Source organism: Pteropus medius, unplaced genomic scaffold (genome assembly GCF_902729225.1).
Source record: "Pteropus medius unplaced genomic scaffold, Ma_sr-lr_union100, whole genome shotgun sequence".
Classification (NCBI taxonomy): Eukaryota; Metazoa; Chordata; class Mammalia; order Chiroptera; family Pteropodidae; genus Pteropus; species Pteropus medius.
In genome coordinates, this window is record NW_024340851.1 from 2606557 (window position 1) to 2626893 (window position 20337).

General features: G+C 32.8%; 1 protein-coding gene across 1 annotated transcript in view; it reads right to left on the minus strand.

Annotated features, from left to right (window-relative positions):
* The window catches only part of BRWD3 (bromodomain and WD repeat domain containing 3), a gene marked incomplete at its 3' end in the record, with an annotated part of 77475 nt that overhangs the window by 55075 nt on the left and 2063 nt on the right, over positions 1-20337 (minus strand). The window contains exons 2-4 of the mRNA XM_039849599.1: positions 11744-11904; positions 10721-10942; positions 267-367 (exon numbers count right to left, since the gene is read on the minus strand). Coding sequence (XP_039705533.1) covers positions 267-367; positions 10721-10942; positions 11744-11904 — 484 coding nt within the window. The remainder of the gene's footprint in view (positions 1-266; positions 368-10720; positions 10943-11743; positions 11905-20337) is intronic.

Consider the following 20337-nt stretch of genomic DNA (forward strand, 5'->3'; position numbering starts at 1 on the left):
TTCTTACCAAAGTAATAAATGAAACAAATATTCATTACCAAAATTTTGTGTTAAATTAAATAATCTCTTCAACATTGGTTTCATAAAAATTTTATCCTAAAATCTCTAACGTCCAAGTGATGTAGGTATGGACGTGTATATATACTCACATGCACACATATGTTCATATACTTAAATATACACACTATTAAGAATCTCTCAAGATAATAAAGAAAAATAAATGTACTTGATTTTTCACAAAATTTCTAGCCAAATTCTAAACTTACCTGAACTTCATTGTTTTTACATGCCATTGCCAGAAACAGATTGTTCCATCAGCACCAGTAGAAGTGAGGTATCTGGTTGTGCCTTTAGTTGATGGACAAAACTTAAAAAAAAAAAAAACTAATTCAAACAGAAAACTTTCATGCTCAAAATTATTTTAAAGATAACAGGTTCTAAAATTATAATCACTTTAATAAATATACTTTAAATTCACTTAAGAATTTCAGTTTCAAGAAGTTAGTTATTTAAATATCTTAGCTTAATGAATACCTTACAAAAACTTTAAATATCAAAAAAACTGAAGGAAAAAACTGTGTCACTGAATTTAGAATAAAATATTTTAGTCCCAAAAGATAATGATTTAAAAAAACTATTCAACATCATACTATTAATAGAGGAAAAAACTCACAAAGTCATTGCTAGTTAAACCATTACAAATCTGCTACATATATGTTTATATAGCAATAATTATGAAATTTTTAGTTCCATATGAATAAGGGCATCAGAAGTAAATTTATAATCAATGATTAGGAAGTAAATATCTATTTGAATTTCAATATTATTCTTTAAACTGTAACTTCAATTAAGTACAATATCAATTTTGTCCTTTTTAAATTTAAATCATTTTCATTTACTTTAAACGGATGTTAAGTAGGTCAAATCTCTTTTCATATCACTGTAGAAAAAATAAATTAAAACAATATATTTAAGCTGACAATTTAAAGGATGACTGCTACCCTAGATGGACCATGAATGGACCATGTAGGATTCTCAGGCTCTGATTCTCAGTATTTTATATCCTCAGAAAAAAATCACAAAGAGCCACTGGACTCCTGATGCCCGGGATACAGGAAAAAGTTAAAAATCAAACCAGAGTCTCTAGCATGAGTTTCTAAAATCCCATATAGAGATACATGAACACCTTTCATTGAGAAGAAGATTAGGTATCAAGATGTACAGAATTTAAATAAATTCTGAAATCATATCAAAAGAAAATGTTCATTATAGATATTAGACGTCATTTATTTAGTTTTTTTGTTTGGAAACAGAACTTCGAATGACTAGAGTTTAAATCAAGCAAAAATTATGAATTACTATTATCTGTTAATAGCTGATGCATAGTAAAGAAACCAGTACTCAGATAGCATGCTTATATATTCACTTCTGAGATAGAGAAGCTTGCACTAGAAAGCTTAATCCGCAATGTATAGCAGGAGTCTGTGAATTACAAACCACATGCCAAATTCAGTTTGCTGCCTGTTTCTGTAAATAAAATTTTATTGGTATACAGTCACTTTACATTGTCTATGGCTGCTTTTGTACTGCAACAGCAGTTAGGTAGTTGCAACAGAGATCTTATGGCCTGCAAAGCCTAAAATATTGACTACCCAGCTCATAAATTTGCTGATCTCAGATATAGAAGAATGAGACAAATATGAAATAGTATAATTTTATTAAGTTTGAAGAAACACTAAAACCTTTATTATCCTCAATATTTAAATTGTTTCAATCACAAAGGGTACTATAACCCATTATACCTTATTTGGATTATTTTTAAATGAGAAATCACATTAGATTATAAAAATAAAAACTTATATGTGCATTTCTGAATACAAATACATAATTATTGAAGAATTTAGAAAACACAGAAAAACAGGATAAAAGGTACTTATAATCCCACCACCCAAAGGCAACCACTATTAACATATCATTTTATCATGATTTTATTTAAAAAAAAAAACTAGGATAATACACCACAATGTTAATACAGAATCAATAAGCAAAGAATAAATAAAGCATTTAGAAAGCATGCTAAATGGTGATCATTAATATGGATAAAAATGAAACTAAGGGAGATATAGAGTGCTGGTAGGGGGGACGATTTACAATATTAGAGTCGTAAAGTGATCAGAAAGGGTCTCCCTGAGAAAGTGAAATATGCACAAAGTGCTTAGAAAGTGAGAGAACAAGCCATGTGAATATCCAAAAAAGTCCATTCCGGAAACATGAAATAGCAAGAGTAAAAGCAGTAGTGAAACTAGAGTGGTCTAAAAAAGCAGAGAGGATAGTAGCTAAAGCAGAATGAGAAGAGGAAACAAGTAGTAGGAGATGAAGTCAAAGAGAGCTAGGGACTGAGAAAGTAAGTAAGGTCTTAAGGGTTATTGTAAAGGCTTTGGCTTTAATTCTGAGTTTGGAAGCTATTGAGGGTTCTGAGCACCAGTGACTTGATTTAACTTCCATTTTAAAATCACTCAGGCTGCTATGCAGAGGCTAGATATGGGCAGGAGAGAGGGAAAGGAAGAGCAAGAAGATCGGTTAGAAGTCTCTTTCAATAATCTAGGTCACAGGTGATTGTTGTTTGAAATAGAGTAGTATAATGGAGGTCATGAAAATCTGTCAGATTCTAGATGCATTCTGAAGGTAGAGAGAATATGATTTTCTAACAAGTTAGATATGGAATATAAGAGAAAGAAGAAGGTCAAGGAGGACTACTAAGAGCAATTGGAATTGCTATTTCTTTAGATGGAGAAAGCTTTGGGAAGAACAAATCTGAAAAAGGAAAACAGGAGTTCAATTTTAAATATGTTGCCTTTGAGATGCCTAGTAGACAGTCATGCAATGATACCAAGTGGGTAGCTGAAGATATAGATATGAAGCCGAAAGATAGATCCCAAAATGGAAATATAAGTTTAGGAGTCATCACCTTACAGATGAAATCCAAAGCCATGAGATTTGATGAGATCACTAAGGGAAAGAATGTGATATAGAAGAGGTCCATGGATCTCTTGGACCTCTTCTATATGTTAATAAAGAATAAATGGGGTTAAAACTAGCCAATGAAACTATTAAGGAGCCAAACAGTATCATTAAAATTTTTTCAGTATAGTCAATTTTTAATGTTATATGAGATTATTTCCAAATTCCAGAAATAATACTATCAGATAGGATGGTGGAAATACAAGTACCTGCTAATCTTCCCAAACAAAATCCATAAAATAACTTCAACTAATCAAAAATTTGACATGAAACTTTTTCAAATCCAACATGCTACATCGAACTCAATCCCTGCTAACTCCTCATAAATAGGAAATATATTACTTAATAACACACACGAACACAAATACACATGACTGGCATACTTATTAGCAACTAAAGAATAAAGAAAAGTAAAGGGAGTAATTATGCCATGCACAGAAGTGGTATCTTTGACCAAATTGTAAAACACTGTTTTAGAAAGATTCGCACTCTAAGAAGAGGTTCAGCTAAGTTTTATTAAATAAAAGTTCTTTTAAGGGCATCTAGGGCTTTCACTAGCAACATCTGGTAAAAATACTATATGAACAAGTATTTAAAAGAAGTCAATGTGCTGTACGACAAACATGAAGTTGAACTAGGAAATCACTGAAACTAAGAATAAAAATTTTAGTGATGTCAGAAACATGGCGGAGTGAAAGACACCCCTAGACCTCTCCGGTTGAAACAACAATAAGCTTAATATCTACGACTCAACAAAAAAACTTCCAAAATACACACTAGCATGTCTGCGTGTGGGATAGGCGCATAAGAGCTACCATAGATCAGAACCTGGGAGTCGAGCTGTAGACTGGGAGAAAGAAAGAAGCTGCCTCTAGAACCAGGAACTCCCAGCAGAAGGATAGAGAAGGGAAAATGGGCGGCGGTTTCCCTGAACAGCCCTACCTGAGTGAGCTCCACGCGAACGGCGACAGTGCCCAGACATCAGGGCAGAAAGGAGAGAAGTGGGAAAGGCAGAGAAACAACACTTGATTATTACCATTATTACAGGCCCCGGCTGCAAAACACGAGGCTAAGCTACAGGCCCATTCACTAACCCAGAGGGCCCCTCCTCCAAGATCAAACACCACAGAGCCCTGGGGTAATCTGAGCAAATGCTACCGAAACAATCGCTAACACTGACAGGGACTGAGACTAAGAATAGTGAGCATGACTGAATATTTATAAGAAAAAAAAAAGGCATTATTAAGTTTTATACAAAGCAGGGATCCAAAAGGCTTAGACGCCACCTGCTGGAAAGCAAAAGAAAAAATGCCTTCTTTGCAACAGGCTAAAGAGAGAACTTTATACAATAAATCTTTCTGGGGAAAAAAGCGGAATACGCTACCATGAATGCCCAGATAGAGAAAGAGCCCAGTAAACATCATGAACCAAGGTGACAGGGGAATACAGAAAGAAAGAAAAAAATCTCCAGAAAATGAGCTTAAAGACATAGAAATATGCAAGTGACATAAATGAGAGAGAAATCAGGATGGTACTTCTGAAAAAACTCAATGAGATACAAAATAATTCTTATCAACAATTCAAGGAAGTGAAAAAACAACTAGATCAGCAGAATGATTTTTTAGCAAGGAGACTGAAACCTTTAAAAAGAAACAAATAGAACTTCTGGAGACGAACAGTACACTGAAAGAGATGAAAAATGAAATAGAAAGCTTGAGAAATAGAGTCGACAAAATGAAGAAAAGAATCAGTGATATTGAAGGCAGAAATCTAGAAATAAATCAGAAGGAAGAAGAGAGAAACCAAAGAATGAAAAATAATGAAAGACAAATACAAGAACTAGGTGATACCATAAGTAAAGGAAACATAAGAATATTGAGCATTCTTGAAGAGGAAGAAAAGGAGCAGGGATTAGAAAGCATTTTCAGACAAATAGTTGATGAGAACTTCCAAAATCTAAGGAATGAGTTGGAGCTTGGAATTCAAGAATTCAACAGAACACCCTATTATCTCAACCCAAAAAGGCTTTCGCCAAGATACATTATAATAAAATTATTCAAATATCAATGACAAAAAGAATTTTCAGGGCAGCCAGGGAAAAGAAAATGGTAACCTATAAAGGAAAACTCATTAGATTATTGTCAGATTTCTCAGAACAAAACTTACAAGCCAAAAATGAGTGGAATCAAATATTCAAACTATTAAATGAAAGGAACTACCACCCAAGAAGAATGTATCCAGCTAAGCTCTCTTTTAGATATGAAGCAGAAATAAAGACCTTTCTACATATAAAAAAATTTAGGGAATTCTCCATTATGAGACCCGCATTACAGGAAATACTAAAAAGGGTCAGCTCACGTAAAACAAAATGACAAAATAAAATACATAACTAGGAGTAAGGCAACTAACAGGCAGAAAGAAACAGAGGAGTGCAAACCTTACTAAGAACAAGGCATTATAAGATTAAACAATAAGAAGAGATTTGCTATAGCAAGATAGTAATGAACGTTCAGCATACATAGGGGCAAACTAAGACTTAAATGACAGAAATGGGGAGGATTTAAAGATCCAAATTCACAAAGAGAAATGGAGGTAAGGCATACACAGAAGAAAATGGACTACTATAAATATATATATATATATAACTGTCCTCTACATATTCATAATTGTAAACACATGTAAAATATTAAGAACTGAAGTATATAACATAAAACAAGAAGGACCAGAGGGCATATCCAAAAACCCAATTAAAAAAAATAACAAAAACAAAAAACGAAAGACAAAAAAAGGAAAAACAGACATATAAGGACAAGGAAGCAATGGAAACACTAAGCTACCAGGAAGCAAAAGATAAAATGGTTGTAGGAAAACCTTATATTTCAATAATCACCCTAAATGTAAATGGACTGAACTCACCGATAAAAATGCACAGAGTTACAGATTGGATCAGAAAACAAAACCCAACCATATGCTGCCTCCAGGAGATACATCTCAGTTCCAAACACAAATATAGGTTCAAAGTGAAAGGGTGGAAAATGATATCTCAAACAAACGGCATTCAGAGAAAAGCAGTACTAATATCGGATAAATGGACTTCAAAATAAAAAAAAAGTAAAGAAAGATACTGAGGGACATTTCATAATGATAAAGGGAATCGTACACAAAGAAGACATAACACTTGTGAAATATCTACGCTCCCAATCACAAAGCCCCAGAATGTATAAAGTAATTACTAAATGAACTAAAGGGAGAAACAGACCAAAACACTATTGCAGTATGGGACCTAAATGCCCCACTTTCGGATATAGACAGATCATCCAAACAGAAAATCAATAAGGAAATAACATCCTTAAATGACACATTAGACCAACTGGACATAATTGACATTTACAGAGCCTTCCATCCCAAAATAGCTGCTTATATATTCTTCTCTAGTGCACATGGAACATTCTCAAGGATTGACCATATACTGGGACACAGAGATAGCCTCAACAAATATAAGAGGGTGGAAATCATACCAACCATATTCTCTGATCATAATGCTTTGAAACTAGAGATCAACTGCAAAAAGAAAGCAGGAAGAACCACAAATAATGGAGATTAAACAACATGCTACTGAAGAATAACTGAGTCAGAGGAGACATAAAAAGAGAGATCAAGAGATATATAGAAATGAATGAAAATGATAGTACAACACATCAAAACTTTTGGGACATGGCAAAAACGGTAATAAGAGGAAAGTTCATATCATTACAGGCCAATCTCATAAAACAAGAATGAGCCCCCAAAAAGCAACCTATGTTTCATCTTGGAAAACCAGAAAAGGAAGAACAAATGAAGCTTAAAATCAGCAGAAGGAAAGAAAGAATCAAAATTAGAGCAGAATTAAATGAAATTGAAAACAAACAAACACAAAAAAATAGGAAAAATAAATGCAACGAAGAGCTGGTTCTTTGAGAAAGTTAATAAAATTGACAAACCCCTGACTAGACTCAGTACAGAAAAAAGAGAAAAAACACAAATAAACAAAATTAGGAATGAAAGGGGGGAAATTACGACAGATACCACAAAAATACAAAGGATCATACAGGAATACTATGAAAAATATACAACACCAAATTTAATAACCCAGAATAAATGGACCAGTACTTAGAAAGTAACAACCTTCCTAGACTGAATCAAGAAGATCTGGAAAATCTAAATAGAACAAACAGCAGTATGGAAATTGAAACAATCATCAAAAATCTACCAAAAAGTAAAAGTCTAGGAACAGATAGCTTTACCAGTGAATTCTACCAAACATTCAAAGATTTAATATCTATTCTCCTCTCTTCCAAAAAAGTCAAAGAGGAGGCAATACTTCCTAACTCATTTTATGAGGCCAATATTATCCTGATACCAAAACCTGGTAAAGATAACTCAAAAAATGAAAACTACAGAACAATATCTCTCATGAACACAGAAGCAAAAATCCTAAGTAAGATACCAGTGAAACAAATACAGCAACATATTCAAAAGACTATACAGCACAATAAAGTGGGCTTCATCCCAGGGGAAGAGGGATGGTTCGACAGATGCAAATCAATTAATGTAATACACCACATAAACAATGATTATATCAATAGATGCAGGAAATTCCTTCAACAAGATACAACATCCATTTATGATCAAAACACTGATAAAATTGGTATACAAGGAAAGTACCTGAACATAATAAAGGCCATATATGACAAACCCTCACCCAATATTATATTTAATGGTGAAAAATTAAAAACCTTTCCTCTAAGATCAGGAACAAGACAGGGCTGTCCACTATCACTACTGTTATTCAATATAACACTGGAGGTCCTAGTGAGTGCAGTAAGGCAAGAGAAAGATATAAAAGTCATCCAAACAGGAAACAAAGAAGTCAAACTGTCACTATTTGCAGATGACATGATTGTCTATATAGAAAACTCTAAAGACTCCACAAGAATACTCCTAGAAACAATAAGCAAATACGATAAAGTTTCTGGATACAAAATCAATGTTCAAAAATCCATAACATTCTTATACTCTAATAATGAAGTGTCAGAAAAAGAAGTTGAAAAAATAATTCCTTTTGCAATTGCAGAAGAATAAAATACCTAGGAATAAATCTAACTAAACATGTGAAGGACCTATGTGATGAAAACTATAAGATCCTATTAAAGAAATCGAAGAAGATACAAAGAAATGGAAAGATATTCCATGTTTTTGAATTGGAAGAATCAACATAGTTAAAATGAGCTTATTACCTAAAAAAATTATATGGATTTAATGCAATCCACATCAGAATCCCATTTTTTAAAGAAATAAAACAAAAACTCATCAGATTTGTATGGAAGCACAAAAGACCCCGAAATGCCAAAGCCATCCTGAGAAAAAAGAACGAGGTTGGAAGCAACACTGTGCTCGACTTCAAATTATACTACAAAGTGATAGTAATCCAAACAGCATGGTATTGGCAAAACAGACACGCGAACCAGTGGAACAGAATTGAGAGCCCAGAAGTAAACCCATGTTTATATGGGCAAATAATTTTCGACAAAAAAGCCAAAAACATACAGTGGAGAAAGGAAAGTCTCTTCAATGAATGGTACTGGGAAAACTGGAAGGCCACCTGCAAAAGAATGAAACTACACTGTTGTCTATCACCACACACCAAAATTAACTCAAAATGGATTAAAGACTTGAATATAAGACCTGAAACAATAAAATGCATAGAAGAAAACATAGGAACTAAACTCAAGGACCTTGGATTTAAAGAGGATTTTATGAATTTGACCTCAAAAGCAAGGGAAGTAAAAGCTAAAATAAATGAATTGGACTCCATCAAAATAAAAAGCTTCTGTACAGTAAAAGAAACCATCAACAAAGTAAAGAGACAACCATCCAAATGGGAAAACATATTTGCAAGTAATGCCTCTGATAAGGGCCTAATATCTAAAATATACAAAGAACTCATACAACTCAATAACAACAACAACAAAAAAACAAATGATCCACTCAAAAATGGGCAGAGGAGCTGAACAGACACTTCTCCCTAGAGGACATACAAATGGCTGACAAACATATGAAAAGATACTCATTATCACAACTATTAGGGAAATGCAAATCAAAACCACAATGAGATACCATCTCATACCTGTCAGAATAGCTGTTATCAACAGGACAAGTAATAACAAATGTTGGAGAGGATGCAGAGTAAAAGGAACCCTCATACACTGCTGGTGGGACTGCAAATTGGTATAACCGCTATGGAAAACAGTATGGATGTTCTTCAAAAAAGTGAGAATTGATCTACCATATCATACAGAAATCCCTGTACTGGGTATTTACTTCAAAGACTTGAAAACTAATATCTGAAAAGATATTTGCACATCGATGTTCACAGCAGCATTATTCACGGTGGGCAGTACATGGAAGCAACCAAAGTGTCCTATGATAGATTATTGGATAAAGAAGCTGTGGTACATATATAAAATGGAATATCACTCAATCATAAGAAGAGATGAAATATTGCCATTTTTGACAATGTGGATGGAACTCGAGATAATCATGCTAAGCAAAATAAGTCAGATGGAAAAAAATGAAAAACATATGATATCACATATATGTGGGATATAAATCTAAAAGCAAGAAACAAACAGGAAAAACAAACAGAGACCAATGGAAATGTACAATAGACTAGTGTTTATCAGAGGGTAAGTGGGAGGGGAGAGGAGGGAGGTAGTTGGCGTAAAAGGGGTCAAATATGTGGTGACAAAGAAATCTAACTATGGGAGGCAAACACACAATGCAATATATATATGCCTTACTGTTAAATTGTATACCTGAAACTTACTGGATTTCATTAACCAATGTTACCATAAAAAATAAATTAATTAATTTTAAAAAAAGAATAAAAATTTCCCTAATGTTAAACTATTCTCTGTCTCTCTCTCTGTCTCTCTTCTCTCTCTCACACACACACACACTCTAAATCTGACTGATAAGCATCTTGGATTAAATATTGAAACAAAGTATGCCAATATTCAAGTTAGAACCTGTTTATATCCTGACTAACAGGTATTAGTATTGCTCTTTAAGGCATTTACAAGCCTCTCCTTTCTCCACGAATATTAGTGAGATGTCTCACACTGTATTTGAAAAACCTTTTTAATGACTTTTTTTTACATATTTATAAAGTGAATGGATTTATATGAAAAAGAATCTTAAAAAATACCTGTCTGGAAAAGAAAAGAACTGTCTACAGGGTAGGAATAAAGCCTTTAAAAGATTAACATTATTTTTCACTGTTGCCATTCCTTTTTTTTTTTTTATATATTAATTTCAGGTATATAGTACAATGGTTAAACACTAATATAATTTGTAAAGTGAAAGCCATTACAATAATATTGACTATATTCCCTCTACTGTACTGTACAATCCCTTGACTGTTTTGTAGCTACTAATTTGTACTTAATCTCTTCACCTTTTTCACTCAGCCTCTCAACCGCACCCCTCTAGCAATCACAAGTTTGTTCTCTGTATTTGTGAGTCTGTTTTCGTTTAGTTTTTTCATTTCTTTTGTTCCTTAGACATTGCCATTCTTTATAATATAATCTACACAATGTAACGAAAAAAGAGAATTCTTATCCTATTACATATGTTAGAGGTATTTTTTTCATTTTCTCACCTGTATGGAAGTAATAGAAGCTGAATGTCCCTGAAGGACTGCAACTGGTGCACAAGTTCGAAGACACCACACTCTTACAACCTTATCACAGCTGCCTGCGGCGATAAGAGTGTTTTCATAGTTGACAGCCATGTCAGAAATTTCAGCAGAGTGTCCTCGCAGTGTAGCAAGGAGGCGTCCATCATCTGTCGCCCAAATTTTCACCAAACAGTCATCTGAACCCTATCATAACAAAAAAGGACAGAAGATTTACAATGAAACAGAAATTCATCCCCCGTCAAAAAGCCAAATGAGAAAGGGAAAATTTTATTAAGTTACTTCCAAGCCTTTACTTTTTAGTCTATTCTCTCCATATAATATGGGTCCAGAAAAAAATATAAATGATGTCCAAATAATAACAATGATGTCCAAATAAAGCATTGTCTAAACTGACAGTGGTATTTGTGGAGAGCTTCTTAAAACTACTACCAATCCTGACAACTCAAAACATTTTTAATTCACTTTTAAGTGATTTCATTTTAGGTATCTCTGCCATTATTTCTTTCCTTAGGCCTGACAGGATTTTTTTCCTTAATTACTTGAATAGTTTTTCTAAAATATCAGCATGCTACAATTTTGTACTCAAAAGCACACAGTATGACCTGGTTAATGAAAACCCAATTTTAAAAATAATTAGTACTAAAATCAAAGAAAGACGTACACAATAATCTTCATTACTGTGTGGTGTAGTTTAACTATTCAACCATAATGGTGATAAGATCATTAATTAAGCAGAACTGGCACCAATTACACTGTGACAAATGAAAAATGCATACTAATAAATTTTTATTTCCCTAAAATCAGAGAGTTCATCCATTTACTTATACAGAATGAGAAAAGATTTTCAATTTCCACTCATCTTCTCTTGCATTCACATGTCTAAAAAGGACAAAATGCTTACAAAGCACAACTCGATGCTATGAAGCCTAGTTTCGATTGTTGTAAATCTTTAATAAGGTATATTATTATAAATTTTAAACTCACTGTAAAAATTCTTCTCCCACTTCGGTCAAATGCTACACAGTAGACAGATGACAAGTGTCCCAGAATTCTTTTATGCATCTTAATGTGCTGGTAAGCAGATGAAGGGAAAATATGGTTGAAGCGACTACATCCTGTTAATTGCCTGGCAGAGGTGATATTCACTGGAAAACATAAAATAAGAGATTCACTTCTTAAAACCTAAAAGTGGAACTTACTTCATGAAGTTAAATCATGAATATTAAGATGAGATCGAACAAGGTATACACACCACAGCAATTCTACCTTGTGAAGTCTAAATTCTATTACACATTTCATGATTTTATGAACTCAAGTTCACTACTGTAAAGCACTAAGAATACTTTTCTTTTACATCTCAGAAGTCTGACTTTCTTTTTGCTTTAGTATGGTTTCTTAAGGATTTCTATTTTCCTTTTTATGGTACACTATAGTCAAAGAGACTGTCTCTTTAAATATATAGGTAAAATCTTACAATAGCATGAAGGAATTTTAGAATAAAGACTACATTTGGTTAAGTATAATATATCTTTAAAATTATATAGAGAATTTCATGAACTCTTGTCCTGCCTCCCCACATCCATCCACCCCATATACAGCTGTTCCTAAAAATTCAAAAATAATATAAGATGGTTTACATAGCAAAAAGAGAAAGGAAGCTATGATATCACATAGGTTCTCACTAACAAACAAGTCTTTGTAGGCTTGTCTAGTTACCATAAACTCTGAGGCTTCATTTCCTATGAGGCCATCTTAGATATTGATTCCAATTTGTTTTGTTTTGTTTTTGTTGTTGATGTTACTGTTTGCCTTGTAGTTAATTTTCTTAAAAAGGAACCAGAATAAAACACAAGTCTGCACAATCCTCTTTCCAGTACCAACTGGATTCTGCTCACGTCCATCAAATGGAGATCTTAATGCCCACATAAGGATTTACAAGTACCCACTCACTCTGTGAAATTCCTCTACTCTTCTCTTATACAATGAAAATATTTAACATCCCACACATTATATTTTAATCAAAATATAAGATCTCTATAAGTTCAAAGTCACCTTGAAGCAAGGTATCATTTTGCCATGGTACATTAATATAGTACAAATGATAATAGCTTTATATTGAAGCAAGGCAAAATTAAGGCAAGGAATGAGTTGTAGCTAGATTAGTACAATCAGAACCATGCCACAATCAAAACTATGAAAATTTTCAATGTCTCAGTCTTAAGAGCAATAAAGTCTTTTTTCAAGCAAAAGTAGATCCACAGGCCATTTTAAACTGACAAAAAATACAAAAAAATAAAATAAAAAATAGCAAAATCAACAAAACTATGAATACAAATCATAAGAATATATTATAGATCTTAGTATTTATTAACACTAAAAGATGCTCAGTAAACAATGGTAGAAAGTCCATAAGCATCAGCAGAAGATAAGATTTATTTTTGGCACTTGCTCTCCTCCATCCCAATCTCTAGAAATGTCCACAACTCGAAATTGGGAAGAGCACGCACCACAACTTTGGGACTTTTAGTAATCTTCCTTCTTCAATCAAACATTTCTTACTGCCGAGTTCCTTGAAACAACCATTACTTCCACTTTGCTTTTTCCTATCCATACTTTACAAGTAGATAGAGGAAAAGGTATGTTACTTTAAGACAGGGGTTTGAGAACTGCTCAGAATTTAGCCTGGGTTCTCAACCAAGGTTCTGAACCTTGGGCCTGATCATTCTTCAGGGTGGGGGCGCTACCTGACTATTGTAGAGTGTTTAGAAGCATCCCTGGCCTCTACCCACTAGATGTTAGTAACACCCCACTACCACCAAGTCATGACAATGCAAAAATATTTCCAGGTATTGCCAAATGTCTCCTGGGAGAGGAAAAACTGCCTCTGGTTGAAAACCACTGCTTGAAGTATAAAAATAAAAAATAACAACATCAACAGGGAGAAAAATATCAGAAAAGCAACTCTGAGAAGAGGAGCAGAGGTAGAAAGAGAAAAAAAAAAACAGTGAAAGAGAGGAGAGGTAAATAGCTAACAGAAATCCAGTTAGTTGTTCATCCAACAAACATCGAGAGTTTTTCAATGACCAAAGGAACACAATTAAGCATATAAGCAAAATATACTTGGTCCCATGAAGAGATAGTGTCTCAGGCCCAAACTGTTAAATCAGGAACATTTACTGAAAAGGTTACACATCTTTATAGTATATAAAAATTAGCTTTCACTTTTTAAGACTCCTTTACAGAGAAAACTAATAATTCAAAAGAAAAACTGGAAAATAGAATAAATATGAGAAAGTCTTAATGTTTTAAAACACATATAAAACTATCTATAAGAACACCATTAAGATCTAATAGATGAGTGGACTAAGGAAATTAACAAATAAGTCACAATATAGGAAATAAAAATAATAAATAGTCACAGAAAACATTCAATTTCTTGCCAATTATGAAAAGAAATGTAAATGAAAATAAGATACAATTTTACACCCAATAAATTAGCACTTAAAAAATTCTAAAACCTACTACTAGCAATTATTACTTGAAACTGGTGTACACTTACATTTTTAGATGCACAATAAAGTGACATGATCCATTTGGAAAATAATTTTGGCTCTATACTTCAACATTCATGAAAATATGCACTTCCATTGCCCAACCCCTGGGAATCTATCCTAGAGACATAACTGATTAGCAAAAAAGAGTTACATGTACAAAATGTTTAATGGAGTGCTATTTATAATTATAAATAACTTACGTCCAACAGGGGAATGGTTAATTAAATTATCAAATATGTGATGGACTATTCTGTAGGAATTATTAATTGAAATAAGAAAACTAGAGCAGTGTAGAAAGTTTAGGAACTACAAAGTACAAAATATAAAATACAAACTTTAGTATACTATGATTTAAAGTATGTAAAAATATGCATACACACATGAATAAAGACTAGAACACAAGAGAAATTAAACCAACTGCTTTGTGATAAAAGTATAGGTAATTTTTTTAAATTTCTCTTAACACTCAACCATACATTTTTATCTTAAACAAGTTTTTTATTAGATTTTTCTTAATTATCACTAACAACTATTAAAAATTCTAACATAATGTATGTTGCATATTTGACAGCATCATTATCAAATATTCTTTTTCTATCTCAGTGATATTTTTATCTATTTATCCAGCACCTAAAATAATAATGTGTTTTTCTTAGTTATTTGGTAATGTCAACAGGCCTTAGGCTCTATACACTAAGAAGTCTGTCAACACTCTCTTTTCCATGTATTCTCCATTTAGCCACAATTTTCCAGTATTGCTGTTTCTTGCTTTTCTTACATACCTACAGAGCACTTTATTAATGACCGATAACTGAAATACGATTATAAAGAGTTTGCTTTTTACCCACCCTTGAGTATTTTTTGGAAAGAAGTGGATCTCATTCTTCTAGCATAAATGTTATATAGCTCTTTTGGGACAGGGAGATGTTCAAATCATTATTCCTTTACTTAAAAGTAACAATAAAATAAAGGAAACACACAATTATCAATGTGTTGTATCTGATGTCTTTATCAAATGTACTATTTGAGTTAATTGTTTTTTCTTCTATTATAAATATAATGCAAGGATAGAGATAAGCAATTTAACTTTCACTCTAACAACGTAAAATGAAGTATTAATGAGAAACAACAACAAATAAAAAAGAAAAAAAATCCCACAGTCCTATACTGATATATCTACTATATGTCAGTGCATTCCCACTATTAAGATTTCTAAAATCTACAGTGCTTAAAAGATATGTAAGTATATATATATATATATATATATATATATATATATATATACTTACCTTGATTAATTATAAATTCAAGCATTTCAAAAACACTATAAAAGGTAATGTTATCTCATCCTCTATTTAATAAGGAATTTAGCCTCACCTACAAAGTCGCAAAAAGTGAAAAGGCAGATAAGAATATCAAAGAGCACTGAATGAACATGTTTCCTGCTTTCTGCTTTGGAAATTCAGTAGGAAGTCCGCCCACGGATCTCTGGGAGTTCCCCACAAGAGGATCCCCCTACCATCCAGTAGGCACCCTTAATCCTCAGGTGCTAAGCCCACACCTCCCTCCACCCTCTGCTGCCATCTCCTTATGTATGTTCTGAGTGCATCTGGGAGAGCCAGATGCAGAAGGAGCAACCACACATGAGAAATCACGCATTTGAGCTACTGTGCCACCTTCTGGAATATAAAAGTCTCAAATAGCCAGCCCATTGAATCAACAGCCAGCCCATTGAATCAATAGCCAGCCCATTGAATCATAAGATGCAAAGCTTTAATAAAGGAGGTATCTGATACTTCAAATGCAAAAGGAGAAGTCCACATTTTCAAACACTATGGAAAATCAAGGCAATATGGTACAACAAAAAGAAAATAATTCTCCAATAACTGAACTCAAAGGCACAGAATACTGTAATCTAACCGATAAAGAATTTAAAATAGCTGTTATAAAGAAACTCAACGAGCTACAAGAAAACTCAGGAAGACAATTCAGTGAACTCAGGCATAAAATTAATGAACACAAGAAATTCTTTACCAAAGATATACAAATTATAAAAATAATCAAATAAATTCTGAAGCTGAAGAATTCAAAGAATGAGATTTTTTTTTTTAATATGATAAAGAGCATTGGTAACAGGGCAGACCAGGTGAAGAAAGAATAAGCGACATGGAGAATAGTAATATAGAAATAAATTGATTAGAAAAGAAGAGAGAACTAAGAATTTAGAAGTGAAAAACCCCTATAACAGCTATTGATTTGATTAGAAATGCAAATATAAGAATAACTGGTGTGCCAGAGAAGAAGAGAGGAAAAGTAGGGTAGAGAATTTTTTTAAAGCAATAATAGCTGAGAACTTCCCAATCCTGGTAAAGGACTTGGACATATCAGTCCATGAAGATAACAAAACACACTGTTATCTCAATGCAAAAAGACCTCCAAGACCCAGTATAACAAAAATGGCAAAAATCAATGATAAAGAATCTTAAAGGCAATAAAGGAAAATAAATAAAAGTAACCTTCAAAGGAACCCCATTAAGCTATGAGAAGATTTCTCAGCAGAAACTCTATATGCCAAGAGAGTCTAGAATGACATCCGGAGTGTTGGAAGATGAAAAATTGTGAGCCAAGAATACTTTATCTGGCAAAGTTATCTTTCAAATATGAAGGAGAAATAAAGCCTTTCCCAGACAAACAAAAGCTGAGGGAGTTCAAAATCATTAGACCTGTGTCACAAGAAATGCTGGAAGAAGTTCTTCAAGCTAAAGTGGAAAGTTGCTGATAAGCAACATGAAAACATATGAAAGTAAACACTCTGGGAAAGGTGAAAAATTGACAGTCAGAATTAGAAAATTGTAATTCCATATTAGAATGGTGTGTTAACTACAATATAAAGGTTAAAGGAAAAGAGTATTAAAAATAACTATAGTTAGTCTATTTTGTTCACAAATACACGGTATAAAAAGAGATAAACTGTGACATCAAAAATATAAAAGTAAAGAAAAAAGGAAGAAAACTTTATAGGTAAATAAAGTTAAGTTGCTATCAGCATAAAATGGACTATTTTATCTCTGAGATATTTTATGCAAGCCTCAAACCTCAAAGCAAAAATCCAGAATGAATGCACAAAACTAAAAATAGGAGACAGAGCATACCACCATGGAAAAGCAACAATTTACAAAGGTAGGCAGAAACAGAAGGATAAAGAAACAATGAAGATACAAAACAACCATAGGGCAAACAATAAGATGGTAGGTTGTAGGCCTTAAGTATCAATAATCTCTCTAAATATAAATGGATTGAATTCACCAATTAAAGGCACAGAATTGTTGGATGGATAAAAAGACAAGACTAACTACAATATGCCTACAGGAGACTAATTTCAGTTCTAAAAACATAGGCTCAAAGTGAAGGGATGGAAGAAGATATTCCAGGCAAGCGGAAACCAAAAGAAAGCAGGGATAGTCATACTTATAGCAAACAAAATAGACTTCTAGTCAAAAAATGGTAACAAAAGACAAAGAAGGTCATTATATAATGATAAAGGGGTTAATACATAAAAAGATATAACAATCATAAACATATAGGCACACTAAAAATATTAAGCAAATACTAATACATCTGAAGGTAGAAATAGACAAGAATAGAATAATATTAGGAGACTTCAATACCCCACTGTCAGCAATGGATAAATTATCCAGACAGAAAATCAACAAGGAAACATTGGTAGAGAACCATACCTTAGACCACATTGACTTAACAGTCATATATAGAACATTCCATCCAATAGCAGCAGAACACACATTCCTCTCAAGTGTAGGATAGATCATATAATAGGACACAAAACAAGTCTTAGCAAATTTAAGAAGACAGAAATCATATCAACTATCTTCTCTGACCACAATGTATTAAACTACATATCAAAAACAGAAGGAAAGCTAGAAAATTAAACCACACATTTCTGAACAGCCAATGAGTAAACAAATCAAAAAGGAAATAAAAATTTGTCTTTAAACATGAAAATGGAAACACAACATATCAAATCCTATCAGATGCCCCAAATTAGCAAAATGAAGGAAATAATAAAGATCAGAGAGGAATAAATGAGATAGACACCAGAAAAATAGAAAGGATCAACGAAACTAGGAGCTGGTTTTTCAGAGATAAACAAAATTGACAAAACTTTAGCTAGACTAAGAAAAAAAGAGAGGATTCAAATAATAGAATTAAAAATGAAAGAGAAGACACAACTGGTATGACAGAAACACACAGAATAAGAGATAAGTATCAACAAGTATATGCCAACAGATTAGATAACCTAGAAGAAATAGATAAATTCCTAGAAACACATAACCTACCAAAACTCAATCAGGAAGAAACAGAAAATCTGAACAGACCACTCACTAACAAGAGACTGAACTAATAATAATAATAATAATAATAATAATAATAATAATAATAAAAAATATTAAAAAACCTCCCAACACTGAAAACCCCAGGACAGGTAGTTTCATAAGTAAAATCTAAGGACACTACAAGGAAAAAAACTATAGACCAGTAACCCTGATGAACAGAGATGCAAAAATTCTGAAAATATTAGCAAACCAACTTCAAGAACACATTAAAAAAAAAATTATACATCATGACCAAGTGTGACTTATCCCTGGGATACAAGGATGGTTTAACATATTCAAATCAATAAATGTAATACATCACATTAATAGAATAAAAAATAAAAATTGCAAGGTCATCTCAATAGATGCTGAAAAAGTGACTGACAGAATACAACATCCTTTCATGATAAAAACCTTCAACAGGTTGGGTGTAGAAGAGCATATACCTCAATACAATAAAAGCCATGTATGACAAACCCATAGCTAACATCATACTAAAGGGTGAAAAACTGAAAACTTTTCTTCTAGGATCAGGAACAAGACAAGGATGTCCACTCTTGCCATTCTTATTCAATGCAGTATTGGAATTCCTATCTAGAGACAAGGAAATGAAAGATATCCAAATTGTGAAGGAAGAAATATAATTGTTCTTTGTACATTCTATGATTTTGTATATAGAAAACCCTGAAAACTCAAGAAAAACTGTTGAAACTAATCAACACATTCAGCAAAGTTGCAAGACATAAAATCAACATGCAGATATCAGTTGCATTTTTTTTGCATATACATATATTTTTATTCTTTGCAAAATTTCTATGAAGCTTACTTTTACATATAAATCACAGAATCACAAAGTGATTGTCTTTTTGCCAAACTGATACACTTAGTGAATGACAATGGAATTTATAATCAAATCCCATGGTTTACAAAACCTATGTATTTTCTGCTATTTTTTTTTTCTGGCTTTATTGAAATATAAGACAATTTCATTGCTCGTATTTACATTGTACAATTCAATGAGTTTTTAAAATTATAGTTGGCATACAATAATATATTAATTTGTTGTACAGCATAGTGATTAGAGATCTATATAACTCAGAGTGATCACCCCACTAAATCTAGTCCCCTTCTTCTTCCTTACATATTTATTACAACATTGTTGACTATGTTCCTTATGCTACACTTTATATCTCCATGTCTATTTTGTAATCATCCATTTGTACTTCTTAATTAATCCCTTTGCCCTTTTTCACTGACCCCTCAACACCCCTCCCATCTAGTATTCCTCAAAATATTCTCTGTATCTATGAGTTTGTTTTTGTTGTTGTTGTTTATTTTGTTGTTTATATTCCACATGTACGTGAAATCATGAGATACTTGTCTTACTCTATCTCACTTATTTCATTCAGCACAATACCTTCTAGGTCCATCAAGGCAATATCTTTTTCCATGCCCTTCCTTTTAATCTGCGTGTCTTTTAATCTGAAGCGTGTCTCTTATAGGCAGCATATGAAGGGGTCTTGTTTTCTGATCTATTCAGCCACTCTATCTTTTGATTGGAGTGCTTAATTCTTTTCCACTTGAGGTACTTGTTGATAGGAATGTAGTTATTACCATTTTTTATTCCTGTTTT